The 22,459-nt window shown below is 33.4% G+C and overlaps 1 protein-coding gene across 1 annotated transcript in view; it reads right to left on the bottom strand.

The window, feature by feature from the left end:
- The window catches only part of Ppfia2 (PTPRF interacting protein alpha 2), a 430,243-nt gene that overhangs the window by 82,893 nt on the left and 324,891 nt on the right, over positions 1–22,459 (bottom strand). Inside the window, exons 8-14 of the mRNA XM_048808220.1 lie at positions 18,263–18,484; positions 14,559–14,705; positions 13,395–13,529; positions 8,161–8,244; positions 7,760–7,891; positions 5,936–5,998; positions 1,753–1,844 (exon numbers count right to left, since the gene is read on the bottom strand). Of these exons, the coding sequence (XP_048664177.1) occupies positions 1,753–1,844; positions 5,936–5,998; positions 7,760–7,891; positions 8,161–8,244; positions 13,395–13,529; positions 14,559–14,705; positions 18,263–18,484 (875 nt within the window). The remainder of the gene's footprint in view (positions 1–1,752; positions 1,845–5,935; positions 5,999–7,759; positions 7,892–8,160; positions 8,245–13,394; positions 13,530–14,558; positions 14,706–18,262; positions 18,485–22,459) is intronic.

Raw genomic sequence — 22,459 nt, 5'->3', positions numbered from 1 at the left:
ACTTAAAACAAGATTGATACAAGGTTAATCATCTTATTTGTTAAAAATAAAATAGGTAGTGCCACTAGGACAGTTTGTTATCATTCATAAAATATTATTACAAAAGAAGTAAGAAAATGCTTTTAGTAAGCACAGTTGATAGTACAATTTGCTTAGAGATGAAACAGTTGGAAAATTCCAATTGGAAAATATCATCACACTGGTTTTCAATAAACATGGTAATAAAGTACACTGTAATCAATATGCTGAACAGGTTCTTACAGCACATTATTCACATATAGATTTAGAGCAAATTCAGTTTATTGCCACAATAATGATGATGATTATGACAGCAACTTCATGTTGTTCTATAAAATGAAATAACAATTCCAACATCAGTAGGAAATAGACTTAATGCTGTGCATTCTGTGGAAACTGGGGCTCCTACTGACTGGATACACATCCTCTTAGTTTTGTTTTTGAATAAAAACAAGCATTTCTGAATATCTGGCAAGATTTGAAAAGGTTTGGTGAAGTCTGGATGTTTACAACAGTGGGAGATGCTAGCCTAGATTAAGAGAGACCTTGTTTTGCCAAATGGGAAATTAGAGCAAATGAACTAAGGAATCATCCCTCAAATAGTTACTATTTCTATAGCAATCAAATTGAAAATTAAGTAAACTTGATTTATAGTGGATACGTCATATCCAAACATTAATCAACCCGGTAATACTAGAAATGCACAACTACAACTTTCAGTGTATTGGATAGAGGCTCTAAGTTTATGAAAACTGAGAAAGATTTTTCTTTTGTTTGTTTTTGATCTCCATTTTTTTTTTTTTTTGGCCACACTACTAATGAAAATGTTCTCTTCGAAGTCTGTGGTTGCCAAATTCGCAAACAGTTGGTATTATTCTGCATTGTCTAGCAAAATAGAGGATTAAATGAGTGAATAGAGCTTCTTACAACTTAAATAAAAGGCCTTAAGCATAAGAGAAAGCGGTGTGTAAGTTATTAACATGTCCATCTATCTATCAACCTGTGTCACTATTCAGCCAAGGGTCAGCCCACTGCTTCTTTCTTTACAATGAAGTAGTGATTGAAAACAACTGAGTATGGATAAATTCATTTCACATATGTAATTTGTTCTTGCTTCTTAATTTGTAACTACTTTAACAAAATAGAAGCTAAGTGGCCATGGTCACTGATATTTGTTCCATCACATTAAGCCTTGAACATACTTCTGCATGTTTCCACATTGAACACATGTAGAGAAAGGGACTGGTGTCTTCTCTTAGAATGGACTGTAATCTCTGTATATAGTAATCCCAGTGGCTCAGGAGGCTGAAGCAGGAGTTCCAAGCCAGCCTTAGCAATGGGAAGTGATAAGCAACTCAGAGATACTCTGTCTCTAAATAAAATACAAAATAGGGCTGGGGATTTGGTTCAGTGCTTGACTACCCCTGAGTTTAATCCCTAGTACCAAAAAAAAAAAGTAAAAGAAAAAAAAATCATTTAATATATATTTCTATTTCTATAATTGAATTCAGAATACAAAAGGAATTAATGCTCATTTTATTCAATATTCACAGAGAAAAATTCTAAATCAGAAAAGCTATTTTTGAATGTAGAAATTAAGTCAGCAAAGAGTCAAAGGACAGCAATGACTATTGAGCAGTAGGAAATATCTATTTTAGTTTAGAGTTATGAAACCAGAGAAGATTGATAATGATTCTTAGTGAACTATAGATATTCTTATAATAGAATATTTACCTTGATATTGTGGGTTCAATTAAAGAGCCAGTTCTCATTTTCAACTGGTCAAGTTCAGCTCTCAGCTTTTCAATTTCTTCTGCTAGTCTTTCCTAAAAATTAAAAAAAGTGTTACTCAGATGATAATCATATGCCAATATTACCAACACTCAATTATGATAAGCCAAAATTGATGTTTTTAAAGGGAAAATGACAAATATATTTTGATATATAAATATATTAAAGATTATTAAACATGATAGTAAATTATGCCTGAATTTCCTCTCGTAATGAAAATACAAATAATAGAAATTAATAAAAAGTTACCTACATTACCTGGCATTCACTAGTCTTTCATCTCTGCAAATTTACAAAAATATTAAAATCATGACCAGTTATGGAAATATCACTTCAAATACCTAGTAGAAAAAAAATGTTTCAAAAATTAAAAAAAAGATACCGTTTATGTAGTAAGCAAAGATTTTTGCTATTCTCTGAGGACTGATGGACATGTGGGTAAAGGAAAAGGTTGAATTAAAAGAACTAGCAAAAACCAATCGTCACTTCAATAGAAAAGTTAACAACACAATTTTTGGCTTATTTTGTACAATTATTTGTACTTCTGATAATGTTCATTGGTTAAAATTATATATTTCAGTATGAAAATTTATGATAGAAGTTGTCATATTTCTTAGTTAAATGCTACAAAACCACTTAATTTTATATTAATGATTATAACTTTTATACTATTATAAATGTTTAAATGTATCTTTCAGATTTTCTAAGGCTCTTTTCCTGTTTCAGTGGCCAGTGTCTGCATTTTATTTGATTCATCCTTCTTTTCTCAACACTCTTAATCAAAATGTGGCCTTTGCCATGTTTCTTTTATCTGCCTTTATAATTCAAAACCACTATCTCACTCCAGATTCTTCTGACTTTTCTCTTGAATTATCTTGCCAGCTTCAGTATTTTCCTTACATATTCTTTGGCTGGTCATATCATTTTTAAACATATGTATGGTAAAATAATTGCTTTGCTTAAAAATAGCCAATAGTTTCTTATTGAGTTCATTAATTCATTTGTTCATTATTTTTCAGAAAAAAATGCATTGAATTCTTAAGATATAGAAGTACAATGACAGACTTCTTGCCCTCCTTTAATTTACCACACTAAATGTTTATTTTTTCCCCCAAAACAAACTAAACAAATGGGATGTGTAGGGGCATAGGATGTTATTAGGAAGAAAATGGAGTCATGAAATGGCTTTCTTATAAAATATTTGAGCAAAGACCTAAAGAAGGGTATGATAGTACAGAAAATAGGGGAAAATCTTAGGAAAGGCATTGCAGCTGGAAAGAGAAGCAGGTGCAATTGCCCTTAACTGGAAGAATATTTCATGAATTGGAGGACAAGTGTCCAGCGGGATGGGTTTGAGAGGTTAAGGAGAAAGATGAATATGGGGTGGATATAGAAGACTACCTTTGTGGGATTCAGAAAGGGTAGTTCTGAAAGGCATTGAAAACAATATGATGGTCTTTGGATTTTACTTTGATTGAGATAGGGAGCTGTTTTTTATTTACTTTGAGATAGGTAGAATTTTTGAGAGAAGTATGATTTTTCTGGTAGCTCTGCAAAGGACTGTTGAAAGGAAATAGGAGATAGGAAAAAAAGAAGATTATTGGCAATTTTAAGCTGGGTGCGGTGGTGCATGCCTATAATTCCAGTGGCTCAAGAGGCTGAGGAAGGAGGATCACAAGTTCAAAGCCAGCCTCAGCAAAAGTGAGACACTAAGCAACTCAGTGAGACCCTGTCTCTAAATAAAATATAAAATAGGACTGGGGATATGGCTCACTGTTTGAGTGCTCCTGAGTTCAATCCCTGTTACCCCACCCCACCCCCCCAAAAAAGAAAAAAAATATTGGCAATATTCAAAAAATATTTATTAGAATAGAATGGCTTGGACAAGAATGGGTTTGGGAGAGAATGGATAGATTTGACTAGCTTTTGATGGCAGAACTAAAAATTTGCCTATTATTGAACATGGAGTGAAACATAAAAACAGGGTTTAAGAATAACTCCAAGTTTTCTAACTTCATTTACTAAAAGCAGTTGTACTTGTGATTAACTGAGAAGGTGTGTTAGGTGGTGTTGGTGTTTGGCTTATGTGTATAGGGGAGGATGTGGTAGAAGACTCAGATGTTAAATTGAGAGATGTAGGTGTCCAAGTGTACATATTGAGTTAGCACTATAATATACAAACTCCCTCAGGGATATGACCAGTAGGTAATCTAAATTAGAAAATGCTCAACTTGTAGGTGGTGTTTCAGTCCATGAGATCAGGTTTACTTAAGGGGCTGACAGGGAAAATCTACAAGGTAGCTCAAGGGACTTCAAATTTTGAAGATAAGGATAATGAAGAAGAAATTAAAAAAAAAAAAGAGGTTGTGCATACAAGGGATATTCCAAAACGGACTGTAATTATAGTTGGTGGGGTGGAAATCTGAGCAATTATAGACATGGTCAGATTAGTGAATATGCTCAGCTATGGGGTATGATAGTACAGAAATGAGGTATGACCTGGGAATACCTTCTCTGAAGACTGGCATAAACAAGAATGCAAGCTCAAAATCATTAATAACGTCGGTTGCTTGGGCGGATTGTGGAAGCTGTAATGCTTGGGTTGGTGGTGGGGAATGGGTTCTGGGGATCTTGCCAGGAGCACACAGAGCTTTGAATAACATTGCACAGCATAACAAGATCAAGTCCAAAATTTACAATCTGGTGAAACCTAGTTCTCTAAACACATACCACTCATAGCAAAGGTCTGATGATTCATCTAATCAACCATCATTTGTTTTTCTGTGATGTTACATAAGCTTTATCCTGTACCTTGAATGCCCTACTCTTGCTAGTTGTCAAGATCCCATATGTATTTGAAATCTTACTATAATATCTCCTCTATATAGCCAATATCAACCATTCAGAAGGAATTAGATGCTATCTTCATGTGCCATATTATATTGCTCTAATATACCTATCAATCAGGAGACTGTCAACATCCTGACTATGGGACCAAATGATTATTTTTAAATTAGCATGTATGGTGTCATGTAGAATTGATCTGTCTTTTCTTTGTTCTTCCATGTTTTCCAGTCCTTCTGCATTACAATACTGTTTCTAGAACTTTGATCCTTCCCTCCTTTCCTTCCTTCCTTCCTCCCTCTCTCCCTTTTCTTCTATTTATTTCCCTGCCTCTGTTCTTTCCTTTCTTTCATTTCCTTACTTCCCCTCATGTCTCCATCCATTCCTTTTATCTCTATTTTAGCACAAAATTATAGATCACTTCTTCAATTAGCAAGTTTAATTAACTAAGATTAATAAAGTATGAAAAGACATGTTACCAACTACAGCTTTTAAGATTTCACAATCTGGTCCTTAATCTTATGCTCAATATCCTACAACAGAAATAATTGATTCCAAACTGCTGTGTCCATTTTTATTTAAGGCCTCACACTCCTCACTTCCCCTCCTAAGCACCTAGAGACCACATTGCATGCATGGTGTTGGAAAGGTTTGCAGCACAGTCCTACCATTGCTTAATTCTTTAGTGGAATCCACCCTCCCTGAGGAATCCTCCACAGCATCCTTGAATGGATCTTTCCTACCCAGAGCTCTCTTCATCCACCACGTTCATTTGGTGCTTGGTATGTGCTACCCTGAATCCTCAATGGTTTATAAAGGGGTGTTCGCTCTTCAACTCGAATTTCACCTACTTTGGAACCAGGATCATGTTGGCAAATATATAACTTAGTACAATTATTATATATAACTGGTATTTATATTTCTGCATAAACAATATCTCAAAAGTAGATACAAATTAGTTCATATATTTTTATTTCATTTGAGGCAGTCAAAAACTAGGACACTTTTGTAATGTTAGAAGCAAGATAGTGATTTTCTTTAAGGAAAGAGGAGTCACTATAAGTTAACATGAAGGGAGCTTCCAGAGTACTGATTTTTAGTGTGTTTGGACAGTAAAACTCATTTGATCTCTATATATACCTGTGCACTTCTCTACAGGTATAATATAAACATTAAAATTGTTTTCAAAAGATTACATCCTAAAATTATTTATTTTCAAATTTATTATACAACAAAACATTCATCAGTGTAGAAAAATAAGGAAAAAACGTATCCATAATACCTTATCATGTAAAGATTCTTCAAGATTCTTTCTGAAAGTTTCGGATTCTTGAATTAAAACATTCTATAAAAATAGAGAATTAACAATAAATTAAGTAGAAAATATTCAAATATGTAGGTTAATGTTCTAACACTCAAAGATCTCCTTATATTCCTTCCTTGGTGAATCTATTCTTGTTTTCTATGGAAGATTAATGGAATCTTTAAATTTGATACCTTAGCATTGTTGAGAAATATATTATTTATGTAGAAAATGTTATTTTGCAACATTTGTATGGATAAATGGAACAAGTATTACATTTTAAGCTATTTATTTTGCCTACTACAAAATTTATTTTGTCATACTACATTTAAAATTAGAAATTAGATATAATTAGTTAATTCTTCAAATGAGAAATAGTGAGTAACATGCTAAATATTAGCCATGGATATTTTAAAGAATTCAGATAAACTAATTTTCAGTTTTGAAAGAAAGAAGAAATTATTAAGTCAAATTTTTAAAAGTTTACTTTTTGGACTTTTATTTCAATACATTTCATATTTCTAATAATAGTTATCTTATTAAAGAAATAAAAATAAAGTTATAGAAATTTAATAACTGATGTTACATGTAGTGAAGAAATGAAAATAAATTGCATAGATAATTAAAAGAATCTTTGTCACAAAAATACTGTGTTAAAAGCCTTGTACTTTTAGTACAACAAAACGTGATTTAAAATAATGCATTGTTGCTGGGTATGGCGGTGCATGCCTGTAATCCCAGCTACTTGGAGGTTGAGGCAGGAGGATTCCAAATTCAAGGCCAGCCTTAGCAACTTGATGAGAACCTGTCTCAAAATAGAAAAATGAAAAATGCTTGAGAATGTAGCTCAGGGGTAAAGTACCTCTGGGTTTATTCCTCAGGACCACAAAATAATAATAATAATTAATAATAATAATAATAATAATAATAATAATGCAGTCTCTTCAAAATATTGAGTAAAATTCAACTGAGAATGTATTAATCCCATATCAGCCATGTATTTGGAGTTGTATGGGAAGGAGCACGCCTTACGGTTTTCTAGTGGGTAAATTAATGTTTCATTGAAACATTTTTCCTAATTTTTTTAAGTGTCAGGAAAAATGTCAAGATAAAGTAGTTTTTGCATTCAAACTTAGTTTCCATAATGACTTATACACCTGGGTTTTAGCCCCTACCTTTGTTTATGCTCTGGAATTGGCAATCATCTCACATAACTCTTGCTGGTCTGGTAACTGCCAGCTATCAATGGGACACATAGTTGTGAATCAAATAGCAGACTACACAGATAGATGCACCTTTTTTGAAACAATACATTTGAAAATATTGGGTTCTTAAGCCCTCCAATGATATTGAAAAAAGTTCTGTTTGCAATACAGACTCTTGTACTGCAATTTTTATACTGGTAGTAGGTATCAGTCATTTGAGATACATGAGTTGTTGACAGTCAGATCTCCATCTCCCAAGTGTTGAGTTTTTTCTTATCATTCTTTTTTCACATACAAGGAAAAGATAAATAAAATATTTCATCAAGAGAGCACAGCACATGTTAATACATTTGCCTCTTACAAACATGCTAATGTGAAAAACTTTTATGTGGTGCAGCATTTTTTAATCACTTAAAAATTCATCATCATTGTTTACGGAAATGATTAATTCTCCTCTGAGAATATTTCAGGCATTCTTTAAATTAAGGAAAGCAAATGAATCATTTTGCTAATATGATGATTGCAGCAGCACATCAAGCAAACATGATCACAAATCATTGCTAAATGTTCGTGAGATTCTACTCGTCTGTGCTTTTACCTTCTCTTCCAGAGCAGCCATTCTTTCTTTTAAGTGTAGCTGTAGGCGTTCATTCGATTCAGTCAGAAGTCTGTCCACTGTATCAGATAATCTTTTGTTATGCTCCTCATTCATTTTCTCTCTTTGCCTAGCCTTACATTCAAGAAAAAGAAAAAAAAAGTTAATTTGATATGAAAATCATTTAAGAACTGCTCAAGCTTGATTTTATAGCTTTGCTAGATTTAAACTGGATTTAATTTTGTCTATGTTGATTAAATTGGTAGAAACTTTTTTTCCTTTAAATTTCAGAGAGCACATCTGAAGATTCTAAATATAACCCGTAATCAAGAAAATTTTTCTTCTTAAATGTAGCCTATAAATCTATAAACAGATAGTGGGGAGTGGCTCATCGATGCACATACTCTTTGAAGTTCTTGATTCTTCTCTTCAAGTTGACCTTCTAGATGTCTCATACGTTCTTCAATATTTCCATGTCTCTCTTCAGCCTGTTGAGAAATATGAAGAATGCACGTGAACTGTAAGATGTGGTTAACTCTTTCTTCTAGATAAATTGAAATAAAATGTAAAGCAAGCTACTACCAACTGCAAACAGTTTTCAAAAAATAAACTTTCTTTAAACAGGCAGCTGAACAGCATTGCTTGAAATGTGTCAGCTACAAAGGCCTGTTACATCCAAGCATCAGCAAAACATTGGATTTATTTATGAGCAATGAAATCAGCCAAATGTAACATGCAGACTGTGCATGGTTTGAACACAAACCTGCCATTGTCCAATCTTAAGCTCCTGAAGCACTGAACTGCACAGATGGTCGATTATCAATAAATAAAAGTAACATAATTTTTATAAATGAAAAGAAAAAACTTAGATGGATTCTATTTAGCAATAGAAAGTAAAGTCCAGTAGGACTACCTTCCTACGTATGGAGATCATTTCTTGTAGTTTAGCTTCCATAACATATTGATAATCATCAGATGAGGTAGAAGAGGTTGGATCAGACTAACAAGTCAAGGAAAAGGAGAGGGACAAAATTGAAAAATCAGAACTAAAGACACTGACACTGAACAGAACATAGCACAGAATGCTTAAAATAAAAGTGTGACAGCAAATTTAATACTTTAATAGACAGAATTTTATATGGAAAGAACTATACTGATATCTGGTGAACATAATGCAGTTGATGGTTATAAACGAAAAACAATGATATGCTCAAATAAAAAGCTGTGAACCTAAGGTTTGGAAGGTTAGTGATGGCTGCCAATGAAAGACTACTACAGAATGAATTAAAGCAACTCTGAAAAAGTGATGTAATATTTGGATTTATGGGAAACCAAACACTAGAATATGTCTCTGATAGATTGTTAAAGTGCTGTATTTTGGTTTGTTTATCACATTACTTAAAATAATGATAACAATGTATCTAAATGCTACGGAATATGCAAGGCAGTAATTCAGGTGTAATACATTTGGAACAAAATTTACTATAAACACTATTCTCTGGACATCAGGGACAAACCTAAACCATGGGGAAAATTATATCGTGAGTGTTCCCCAATTGAAGCAGGAATTAGTTACCTCAGGAGGCCAACTTACAAGATAACTTCTGGTCTCCCAATGCACATTATAGTCATCCATCTAAAACCAAATTCGCAGATAAAGCTCTAAGTTGAAATTTTAAAATTTCAAATTATTGAAAAGTCAAAATTTCAAAAACTCAAAATTATTAAAAGTCCTCAAATTATCAAGGTGTCAATATTGCTGTGAGGACAAGACTATTTATTTGTGAACTTTCCAAAATGACACCAAGGACCACTACAAAATTTTCTACATAGATTTGTTTCTATGAAAACAAAATTGTGCCCTAAAGTGAACAGGCAGCACAGAGTCTTTGTGAGCTAAAGTTTGCCCAGTGCTAAGGTTAGTTACATGCCTTGGAGGTGACTTGTCAGGTTACCAGAGTGCAGGGTGTTAACACATGTGACATTGCTGATAGCTGAATTGTATTAGTATGTTAAGCACAAATTACATAGAAAATCACATCAACATTTAAGTCACAATTGCAAGTAAAGTAATTATAACATCAACACAACCCTCTCTCAGGGCTATAAATTTTCACTCCAGATTATATTATCTTATTTTATATAAGTCCATTCTAAAATAACAAAATTTACTCTATGCCAATATAAGACTATATGTATGTCATGCAGCAAATAAAATAGTAACCAATTCATGTATCAAGTTCATATACATTTATTTATTCTATTTTATGCAACAAATTCCAATTTAATCTATGTAATAAGCCTTTAATATTTCAAATTTGGTATTTTTATATAAATTATAACTCAGTATTCATATTTTGTAAGATTTTCCTTCTGATATTTTTATCTCATAAATGTGGAATCTCATGCACAAATAACAAATAAACAATTTCTTTCTTCACATCTTCCACAAATTTCTGAGCAAAAACAACACAGAAAGCTACAATGGTCCCCAAATGGAAAAACAATAGTTTTATAAATATCATTTAAGCTTAGAGTTCTATTAAGAACACAGTTAATGAGTTCATATTTTGTTGAAATTATATAATATAGGTTTATTAAGTTGTATGTAATCTTGCAAAAGTATGTTTTAACAGGCAGTTAGAGGTATTGAAATTAATCAGATGACATGAATATTTCAACTTTCAAAACTATCTATTCAAAAATACAAGATTCTAAAACGTCCTGAAAGTCTTTAGAACTTCTACCTGTTCCTGTCTTGACTTTGAACATATACCACACACTGTGAAAATTCACTTCAGACATGGATTCCTGCCATGTCTAAATTACAATGTTATATCTGATCCTTTTTATTGTTATTAAAAATGAACTCAAGATGAATTATGTCCTTGCTGAGGAAATATGCATTTGAATTAACGAAGTAGGTATAAAATCATAGGGTTAGGAACCTGAAATCTTTAATTTCAGGTTCATTGTGAATAAACTTGCCAAAACTCAAGTTTGGTTTTATTGAATAGCAGTTAATCAAGAATTCTGATTGGCACGTAATAAAAGTAGAAAAAAAGACACCAGTCAAATAAAATGTCTGATGGATTGCTAAAAGTCTTCAAAATATTAGCAGAGGGGAACCTGCATCTAAGCTAGGCAAAAATATTTTTATTTTAGTAAGTAGTCAAAAGAGTAAGAAATTTTAAAAGAGACTATGATGAACAATAATACTGAGAGGCTGAAAATAAACTGCAATTGAAAAAAAATAATAAAGCAGGTTATAGGGATAGTCCCTAAAGCTATTGAGAACAGAGGGCAAGAAAATACAAGACTGTTGAAGCTATAAACTTTGGGAAAACACATGAAAAAGTGATCTTCCAATGTTATAAAAATGTTATCATGTGAAATGTGTTCAGGAGAAAATTTCTGCACTGAAGGAGTTCACATACCAAAATAAGTCATTAATATAACAATTGCATATCTGAAATATGTTGTTGATTTAGAACCAGTCAGAAGAGAAGGTAGTAAAAAGGAGAAGAGGGAATTGTAGCATTGGAAGATTTTTTTTTAATTGTTGATGTACCTTTATTTTTTATTATTTATCTATATGTGGTTATCAAACCCAGTGCCTCACACATGCTAGGCAAGTGCTCTGCAACTGAGCTACAACCCCAGCCCTAGCTTTATAAGATTTTTAAGAAGGTTAAAATTTTTCTGAAAGATAAGAAAAGGAAAAGAATGCAGAGAAAGTGGACATTGGGCAATATTTTAGGTAGGAGTAAGCCAAGGAAATTATTTGGTGTACACAAGATAATATATCAAAATAAAAGTCTAACAGAATAAAAAGAGAACAAAAAAGGATGAGACATCCAATATATTCTCTCTCTATATATATATTCATTCTAAAGAATTCTTAGGAACATTTTTGCCCTGTAACTCAAATATTATATTTTAAATTATGGTCTATTATCAGTCTTTAATAATCAGAGGCAATTTAAATTGTTTCCTTGGGGAAGATTATTGACTTTCTGGTATTTTAGTCAGGATAATATCAATGTAGTACTATTATACACTAATAACTTTTTAAAAAGTTATTTGTTCTTATTTTTCTTCACTTATCTCCCTCCCGCCCTCTAAATGATATTTAAGAACTCTTTATGAGGTGGGCACAGAGGTGCACACTTGTAACCCAAGTGGCTTAGGAGGCTGAGGCAGGAAGTTCAAAGTCATCCTCAGCAATTTAGCAAGGCCCTAAGTAACTCAGCAAGTCCCTGTCTCTAAATAAAATAGAAAAAGCGCTTGGGGTGTGGTTCCATGGTAAAGCACCATGGGGTTTAATTCTTAGTACCAAAAAAAAAAAAAAAAAAAAAAAAAAAACCTTTTTAAGAAAGTTACTTATGTTCCTCAAATAAAAAGCCAAGTTTACAAATCTTAATCCATGCTATAGAAATTTAAAACAAGCATTTGCAAGAAAAACATAAAAATAGTAATATGTTTGGATAGCTTTATGGGATTTTGGAAAGCTTTATATAATTTAGGAAATATTTTCAAATTAAATGATAAGTTTGCCATCTAACTACCCAGTGAACTTCCTTATTTTAACAAACAGGAAGATTAGCTGACTGTTCATCTTTAACTATTTACTTTCTCAAGAGAGTAGGTTTTTTGTGCCTCCTTTTCCATTTCTGTACCAACTGCTTCGGAAAACCTGTAATGTCAGAATTTAAACTTAAAGTTCACACAACTATAGTACCCATTTATTGCTATGGCCTGAAAAAATTAGCAAACAGCAATCATTGTGTGAAAATATAAAATGTCTGTACAATTTTGAATGGCTAACAAAAGTCCAACATGCTATTAATAACAATAATCAGGATTTTTTTTCTAGTGAAATGTATGTACAGTTTGAAGTAACCCATTTCCATTTGACTGTTAGGGGTCAGAATACTCTTTTTTATTATAAAGTTTTCAAAATTCTAAACTATAAAGATGTTGTAGAATCTATTGGCCAAAGTATGGCAGAAAACGTTGGTTGATATCTTCAGAGTATTATTAATTTTAATTTTCAGAAGAAATTACAAGTATAAAAACCACTTTTTTTGCTATCTAATGTTTTTTCCTTTCAGACTTCTATAACTATAACTTTTTACTATCTAAGTTTTTTCCCTGCAGACTTCTATAATTATAACTTCCAATTTCTAGCAAGTTTTATCATACTATAGTGTGAAAAAAATCAACATTGTATTTTATTTTGTAAACTTCTAATGACAACTTATGTGAAGCCTATTGTTATGTCTCATGTATATATATTTGAAACATTTAACATCACTGAGTGTTTATCTCCATTATTCTATGTGTAAATATTACCATGGAAAATTAACTATGACAATAAAATGAAATATTGTTTGTTTTATTAATGTTTAAGTTGGCAAAAGAGTTATTATTACATTTGTATCCATGGTCACTGATGTCAGCATAAGTAAGATACATGCAATAAGAAAAAATTCATTAAATAAGAGAGTAACACCATAAATATCAATAAAATTGACTTTTCTAAGGCCTAAAGAAAATATTTATATATTCCATTTTGAGCGACAATTGTTGCTACACCCATATCCAGGTGGACCTACTAATTGTTTTAGTGCGGTACCTTTGTTAGGGCTGCAATTCTCTGAGCAAGTTCAGCCTCTACTTCAGGTAAGGTTTCAGCTTTTCTCATAGTCTGCTGCAACTTTTGCTCAGCCAGCTCGAGACGCTCTTGTAGCTGTCTGTTTTTCTCTTCCATCTGAAATAAGAATGGTAAAAGAGGCACTTAAAGGGTCAGAGTTAATATAGCAAATATAGTCATTATGGGCTTTACACTTCATTCATTAATCTAGACTTAAAATCAGCCACTAACACACTTACATGTGCTAAGTGATGATTATCATCATGCTTTCATGTATTACTTATCCATTTTCCTTAATAAAATTCATCATATTAAAAACAATAGAAAATCTCTTACCCTTGGCAGCAAAAAGAAAAGAAATTGCTAATGAGTATAAGCTGGAACAAATGGCATACAACTCAGTATTAAGACGTCCGATGTATCATGATAACAAATGAGGAAAATCACCCCATTAGTCTGGAGTGGGACAGGGAATGTAGTTTGAGAATTGAGTCCTGGCTCTAGAGATGAGACTGACAAGCTTTCTGTAAAGGGCTTGACAGTAAATATTTTGGCTTTGTGTATCAAATGATTTCTGTTCCAATTCCTCAAGTCTGCTGTTGTAACACAAAAGCAGTCATAAACATGATTAAATTATTATACATGGATGCGTTCCAATAAACCTTTATTTACAATTGCAGGCAGCCAAACAGATTTGGCCCATGGACCATAGTTTGTCTACTCTTGCTCTGGATCCCAATAGACTTCATTATTGTTCTGGCATTACCAGATGTGTAACATTGGGAAACTTTAATGTCTTTGCTCCTTCGTGTATTCAGTGTAAAAACCATTTCTACTTCAGAGGTGGTAGTTAGAATAAAATCATACAAACATGTAAACGGTTTAGCACAATTTCTGATTAACATGCAGATTAAAAGTCAATAATGTTATTTATTTTTTATCATTATAAAGACAATTTTATTTTTCTAACAAGTGAACAGTATACTGGAAATCACATTTTGCTTTTCATTAGCTTTATTCTAGATGTAAGAGCATGTTTGGCCAATCATCTGCCAAGATTCACTATATTTTATTTACTCTGTGTTTTGTGAGAATGGTGAGAACACACACATGGACCAGAACAAAACCAAGACAGAGATACTGAACCTGCCGTAGGATGGCTTCTTTATTTGCCAGCTCATTTTCCAGTTTATCATTCATGTCATGTATGGAGGTAGATTCTCTCTGAGCACTGAGGTAACGCTTCTCAAGAGTGGTGATTCTTTCTTCCATGTCTTCCTTCTGTGCCATAGCCTATAATTAAGATTAAAAAATCAAATCAGATTCACAGATAGCTTAATGTGTTGTTTTTATGTAAATAAAATTATAAGGCATAAAAAGTATGGTTTTATTGAAGTAAAGACATTCTTTTTATGGAAGTAATACAGATTTTATGCGAATTTCTCCCATTTATTTATCTGAAGTCATTTATATCCTTTATTAACCAGAATGACTAAAACATTAATTAGGTAGGTAGAAGTTACAGTGAGGCTGCATTTTTTACAATAGCTGCTATCATTGAATAAAGTGTTATTTTGTGTTGATTGTGGAAGAAGTTCATAATGGGAAAACACAAGTTTTGAAGCCAGGCTGATGCTATTTCTTAGAGCTAGAGTGGGAGGGTGGTACGGAGGCCTTGGGCCAGTCACTTTATCTCACTAAGCCTTAGGGTCCTCATCTGGGAAAAGTGAGGGTAATAAGAACTTTTCCACAGGTAGTTCATGGGAAATTAGAGAAATCAAATATAATGTACTAGTAATCGATTTCACAGGTGGTTGGTCCTTCTGAAGTCCTTATTAAACTAGGGCTGTGGGACTTGAGAAGTAAACCTTTCAGAAATATTTTAGTTACCCTTCACAGTAGCCTGAGTGCCGTGTGTGTGTGTGAGTGTGTGTGTGTGTGTAAGTGCACACAAAAGGCCTAATGAATCCAAAAAGGCAGCCTGTCGATGGGCTCTGCTCAGCTCACTGGTCTTCTCAACACTGTCACCTCCTACTGTCTTGCACCTGGCATTTCACACATTTTTATTGCCTACATGGCTCTGAAAACGTTTGTGTTTGCAATCTCAACTCAAAGAGGGATGACAAGATTTTTTTTTTCTTGGAACTCTTTGAGCTGAAAAAGAGTAATTCTGTTTTAGAATAATTTCCTGTGAAAGGAAACCACTGTATCCATTAGAAGAAATTCCTAATAAAAGAACACCTGGCATTAAAGGATTGATGTCTTTCCTCTAACTGGGCTCTCTGTCACCTACATTCAGAGACTATTCATACTAAGGACTTATTTTTAAATGGGTGACAAAAAAAGGGGAGCTAGAGGTATCACGCTCTTTCTGAGGTGACACTAGATTAGGTAAGTACAAATTGGATATGTAAGTGCTACAATGAAAGGGAAATACTTAAACCTCTGGAACCAAGAGAATAAGAAATATCAGAATGAGAAACAGTTCAAGAAATAGACCTGGTGATTTCAAAGAAAGAAATCCTAGTGATTCCTCAAAGGTGGTATAGAAGAGAGGTTAAACTTCATCTACTTTATAAATTCCCTGACTTTGGGTTGTAGGAAGGAATTAAAAGGAGACAGGTATCCATGGAGTATTGATTTATATAAAGTTGTATCACCTGAGCTGGAGTGAATCTACCGCTTCACAGATCATCTCTTTCAGAAACAGTAGTTAATGTTTTAGTGCATATTCTAACCCCATCCATACATTCTGACATTTACTTATTATATAAACCTATAAGTGTCAGTGCTCTTAGCAAAGGTGTTTTTGGGTACCTATTATGCTTACTAGTTGTGTACAAAGTAAGAAGAGAGCAGTGAGCAAAGCAAAACAAAACTCCCAGTCCTCAAGCATCTTTATGTATAGTCATGGAAGGAGTCAAATGATGTACAAGCAAATCTGTAAAATGTATATTGTGCCAGGAAGAGGAAGTGCTGTGGGATAAATAAATGAAAAATAAGAGGGAGAGTGTGTGTGTGTATGTGTAAATAGCAAGGTAAGAGAATACTTCCTTGAGACGACAACATTTGAGCAAAAGGCAGGGTGATAAGAAGATGCAACTTAATAAGCGCTGCTTGCAGAAGAGGTCACCTTTAATGAGTGGGCTAGAATGACAGAAGGGATGAACTACAAAAGGTCAGCAGGGAGGTAACAGAGACTGTACATGTCTTTTAGGCCACTTTAAGGATTTTGATATCACTATAAGTGAAAAAGGTAACCATTGAAGAATTTTAAGCAGAAACATAACATGAGCTAATGCATAAGCAGGCTACTTTGGTTATGGGGTATAGACTAAGGTGAGCCAAAGTCTGAAGCAGGAAGACCAGAAAAGACACTATTATAATAATCCATGGGAGAAAGTATTCGTGTGGAACAAGGAAGAGCCATGGCAGTTGTGAGAAAGGGTCAATAATGGATATATTGGGAATTTAGAGGTATTAGTATTTATCACTGATGCAAACAATAGTGTCTGCATCAAAGAGGGATACCAGGGACAGCTCCGAGACTTTCAGCAAGAGCAACAACAAAGATGGGCATGTAAGACAGCAGGTGAGTCAGGTGTGTCGGGGAAATAGCAAGAAAACAGTTTTGAAGATGTTAATTTTGTGACACCACTTAGAATTCTATACAATCACCTGGAAATCAGGAAAGCAAGACCAGCTGGAGATACAAAGTGGGAGTCAGAAGGCCATGGAGGGTTTTGGAGTCATGAGACTAACGTGAATTTACTAGGGTGGATTGAGAAGGGAAGGCATTCTGAGGTTGGGTAGGGAAAGGACCCAGTAAAGGACTCTTGAGATGAGGACAGGGAGTAAATATGGAAGAAATTCAGGAGAAAGCAGTGTTTTTTTAGTTCAGTGATGACATGCTCTAGAGAAGGAAGAGTGGTAAGGTGATAAAGTGATTCAAAGTACTGAGAACTGACCCCCTTCACTCAGTAATACAGAGGTCAATAGAAACTTTTATAAGGGCAGTTTTTATGGACCATGGAGTCATAAGTATGGTGAAATGGGTGCAAGAGAGAATGGGGGAAAGAGAATTAAGTACAGAGAATAGAGTCACTACATTAACAACTGGTTAAGCACCTACAAACAATATAAAAAGATAAAAACGCATGATTTAAAAGAGTATGAAAAAATAGAAGAGGGTAAAAGTCACAAAAGTCTTTCACAGAGAGAGAAATAATTTTCTTTTCAATTGAGAGAAAATAATTGATTCTAAACTTCGACATTAGCAGGTAAGATGATTTGGCAGTGTTACAAATAAAACATTTCCTTGTATCTTTTGTAGTAACTTTAAAGTTCTTTCTTTTTTGTCAATGATAAAGCAATGTTAATTCCAGCAAGAACTGAATATATAGAGAAAAAGAAAGGCTATGTTATACATATGTATAACATTCACACATTTACTTCACATTCATAGACACAGAACCAAAATAAGAGGGAATGATATAAAGTAACGTCTTTGAGTATTCTTAAATGCTAAGATTATAGAAAGTCGTGATTCATTCCCACACACAGTTATTTAAAATTAAAAGCCTGGATTTTTAAAAATTCATTAAAGCTTCAGAAAGTCTTTATTGTATCTGAGACTTGACACCCCAAATTTCCTTCCATACATATTTAAAGTGTTGTTGATGAAGTAAACTATTTTTGCTTTGCTGAACAAGTACATAACTAATATAATGTGACCCAAATTATGGTCTTTTGAGAAGTAAAGATTTCACACCATTAGAGGAAATTATGGAAATAGCTTCCCAGAGGCAGCGTTCAGGAAGCAAAGACCAAGAGTGTTATGAATCACTTACCTCCCGAATGTCCCTTTGATATTTAGTGTTCATTTCTTCTGTTTTAATGAGATCTTTTCTTGCAGTCTCTGCTTCCTGTTCCACCTCTCCCACTCGGGAAGAAAGGGCTGCTAAACGTTCTTTCATTTGGGCCATTTCATAGTTTTGCTTTTCAAGCAATTCTTGTAGTTCAACTATTTGACTGGTTTCATCTGTTGAGTCTATAGAGCCATTGGACAAACGCTGCAGAAATAGAACAAGATAGGGCACTTAGGATGTTCTTTATCCTCAAATTTAAAAAAAAAATGCAATTAAATAGTGAAATTGATACAGCTTTCATACTGACAAGAAGTTTTGGAGAAAAAGCAAGTTTCTGAGAAAATAGTTAATTGATATTAAAATATGAAGGTAAATCAGTAAATTTCAAAAAGGTGAACAGAAGCATTTGACTACATATGTATACATATATATTTGTGTGTATATACTTGTGTTTGTATACATATATAAAGTAGCAAAAATCACATGTAATAAATAACTGGCTTTTTATAGTAACAATAATTATATACTTATTATATATATTTTATTGAGAATAATATATTATTTTTAATAGGTAGGGACACAGAAACTGTAATATTTTAAATTTTTATTCAAAATCCTTTGTGACTTTCCAAAACTTACTTTGAATGACACACAGAAAAAGAACATAGATGATATTTTTTTGGAAATGGTGATTCTGACCACATGGGGAAAATTGTATAGCAGTCTTTATTTGTGTATTGTTAGTAACAAACATTATGTGTGCACACGATCCATAAGAGGGAAGTTAAAAGGGTTAAAAACTTTGAGACTGACATTTCTACTTTTAGAAAGGGCCCTCCAGAAGCCAGTGGACCCCTGTCTTCACAAGTGTTCAGCACAGACTAGTATCCAAAACATATAGGAAATCAAACTCAACAGCAAACAAGCAAATAATCCTATTACAAAATGGCAAAGCACCTGAAAAGACATTACTCAAAAGAAGACATACGAAAGGTCAGAAGGTAAGTGAAAAGAATGTTCAACTTCACAAATTCAATAGATGAGACAAACGGGAATGAAGGGAAGGGAGTAGGGATAGGAAAAGGAAAGAAAGTGGAATGAATCTGACATAACTTCCCTTCGTACGTACATGAATATACCACAGTGAATCCTACTATCCTGCACATCCACAAGAGTGGGGTCCTAATTAGAATAAGATAACTTCCATGCTTGTATAATTTTTATCAAAATGGATTCTACTATCATGTATAACTAAAAAGAACCAATAAAAAATAAAATAAAAAATAAGAGAAATGCAATTGAAACCTTAATGAGATAGCATCTCATCTGTACTAGAATGGTTATCATCAAAAAGTCAAAAGATAATGTTGGCAAGAATGTGAACTGAATGGAACTCTTGTGTGCTGTTGGTGGCAATGTAAATTAGCACAAACATTTTAGAAATCAGTAAGGAAGTGCCTTAAAAAAACAACAACCTAAAAATTGGAATAATAAGTGATTCAACAATCTCATGCCTGGATGTGTAACCAAAGAATCAAAATCAATGTCACAGAGATACCTGCACTGGCATATTCACTGCAACAGCAGTGGCCAACCTGGGGAGCCAACCTATAGGTTCATTGACTGATGGATGGATAAAGGAAAGTTGGTGTCTACACTAATAGAAACTAGTCAGCCTTATAAAAGAAGAAAAATGCCATTTTTTTACAACATGAATCAACCTAGAGGACATTCTGCTAAGTGAACTAAGTCAGGCACAGAGAAAAGTCCTGCATGATCCCACTAACATGTAGAATCTAATACAGTCATATTTATGGAAGTAGAGAGTGGAATTATGTAACAAGGGCAGGAGATAGGTGTAGGATGAGAAAAGGGGAGGTTGCTCATCAGAGGATACAAAGTTTCAGTTAGAAGGAGTGGGGTTCAGTGTAGCACATATTTCAAAATTGCTAATAGGGTAGACGTTAAATATTCTCACCACAACAAAATAGTAAGTACTGTGGTAAACCATTTGATAATTATCTTGAAAGTAGATACAATGATCACTTGTCAATTAAAAATGTAAAAGATGAACCTTCCATAGAACAGCTGTGTGGGAGCAGGTTTGTGGTGAGAGTAGTACAACAATTGGGAATAAATTACTTCTGTGAAGAAACCGACAACCAAGTGGATATAGGAAACTATGGAGAAAGGACAAAGACAGTACAGTCAATCTGCTATAATGTTTGTTTAGCAACATGAATTTGTTCCAATATTATGGATATTATCAGGAAACAATTTGAACGTAATATAAAGGTTGAGTTCTACTGTTGCAATTTTGTTCCTGAGAAGCATTGGCTAAACACAGGAAATGGCACCTAGCTGAAATAAGCCAAGTAGGAACATATCAAATGCACACATGCATCTCCCCCAAGTATTTAACACCAATTGACCTCAGTTCCCTGGGGGTGGTGTAATTTACCATCCTTATCTGTGTTACAACTTTCTGCTGACCTTAGATATTTTGTTTACGACTTCGCAATAAACAAAAGTCTTAAATTATTCTGACACTTCTTCAAAGAAAGTTCAGATCTTTTTCAAGGTAAAGAGCTATATCTATCTTAATATTTATATGATTCTGAATCACTTAATAGGTTTAAAACTGTCTACCATTTTTACTGGTACACTATACTTATACATAATAGTGGAATCCATTCTGTCATATTCATACATGCACACAACATAATTTGATCAACCCCATTCCCCAATGCCTCCCTTTGACTTATCTCTTCCCTTCCCCAATCCACTCACTCTAATTTACTCATCTCCTTTCCATTTTTTCTCTCCTTTTTATGTGTTAAAAGATTTAAGTTTGGTGCTATAAACCCCATTTCTTCCATTAGCCATGTATGAGAGTTTAAAATTTTTAAATCTATGAATAAAATAGCATAAAATTATCACATACGGTATGATGGTTTGAAATCATATGTGGAATAGATGAGTTTATAGAAATAGCAAGTAGGATGTTTGTTGCCATAACAATATGGGGGGGGTAATTTTGCATAGCTCATGAATTTTAGTAATGAAAATTTTTAGGAATTGACTGTAGCAGAAAAGAAGAACAGAAAGTATCATAAGAATAGTTAGAAAGATGCAATTCAGAGAAATGGAAAGCAGACAAATAGCTGGAAATGCTTAATCCAATAACTTAATGCAATGAGAAAGCACAGAGGAACAGCAAGGAAAATCTAAATTGAAAGGGCAGACAAAGATTAAACAGACTTACTTGCATTTTTTTCAATTACCCAGCGGAATATCTCTACTCCTCTAGAGCTGGAAGTTATATAAAATCTTAAACTTGCCTAGTTACTTATAGATTGTGTACAGAAATTGATGATATTTGAAATTATAACAAACCCTGCAAAATCATACCTCAGGTATTATGATTTTGGCATGATTTTGGGTCTAGCCTTCTTCCCAAACCCAGTTCTCAGTTGCTGCATGACCCTTCTCAATGTGCAGTTGTATATTTCAAGAGTGCATGGTTCCTCTCTTTTTAGGTCCATACCCAGCTCTTAGCAAGCAACACATCCAGCAAGGAGGCAGATGAAGCCTGTGGACTACAGTATGGACCCCCTGTTCCTCCATATTTGCAATATCACCTGTCCCTTTTATTAAAGTTCAGTACCCATATTAGAACCATACTGATCAGATGGTTAGTAGTATCTTCAAATCTTAGGTTTGTAGATCCAACTTATAGCTTAAGAGAAAAATTAGTAATCAACAGGGAGTCCCCTATGCACAACATTTTTATGCTATACTAAATAAATTGAAAAAAAAAACTTTGAAAAAAACCAGGAGATCTCTGTATTATTGTTTTTATCATTATTTAATATATAATGGGTCAGTAATTCAAAAAAATAAGAAAGAATAAACTACTTTTCTTTGCAATAACATATATGAACATGAAAAATAAACTGAGAGAAAAAGAAGCAAGACACAGAAGAGCACACACTATATGACTCCAGTATATGAAATTCTAGAATAAACAATTCTAATCTTTCCTTGCAAGAGCCTGGAACTGGGTTGTGGTAGGTGGGACTGACTGTAAAAGGGCACAAGAACACTTTTAATGGTGATGGAAATGTTCTCTGTCTTGACTGAAGTGGCATTTATGTATATATATATATATATATATAT

Source organism: Marmota marmota, unplaced genomic scaffold (genome assembly GCF_001458135.2).
Source record: "Marmota marmota marmota unplaced genomic scaffold, marMar, whole genome shotgun sequence".
Taxonomy (NCBI): domain Eukaryota; kingdom Metazoa; phylum Chordata; class Mammalia; order Rodentia; family Sciuridae; genus Marmota; species Marmota marmota.
Note: the sequence above shows the minus strand (reverse complement) of the source record. Positions and strands in the feature narration are given on the sequence as shown.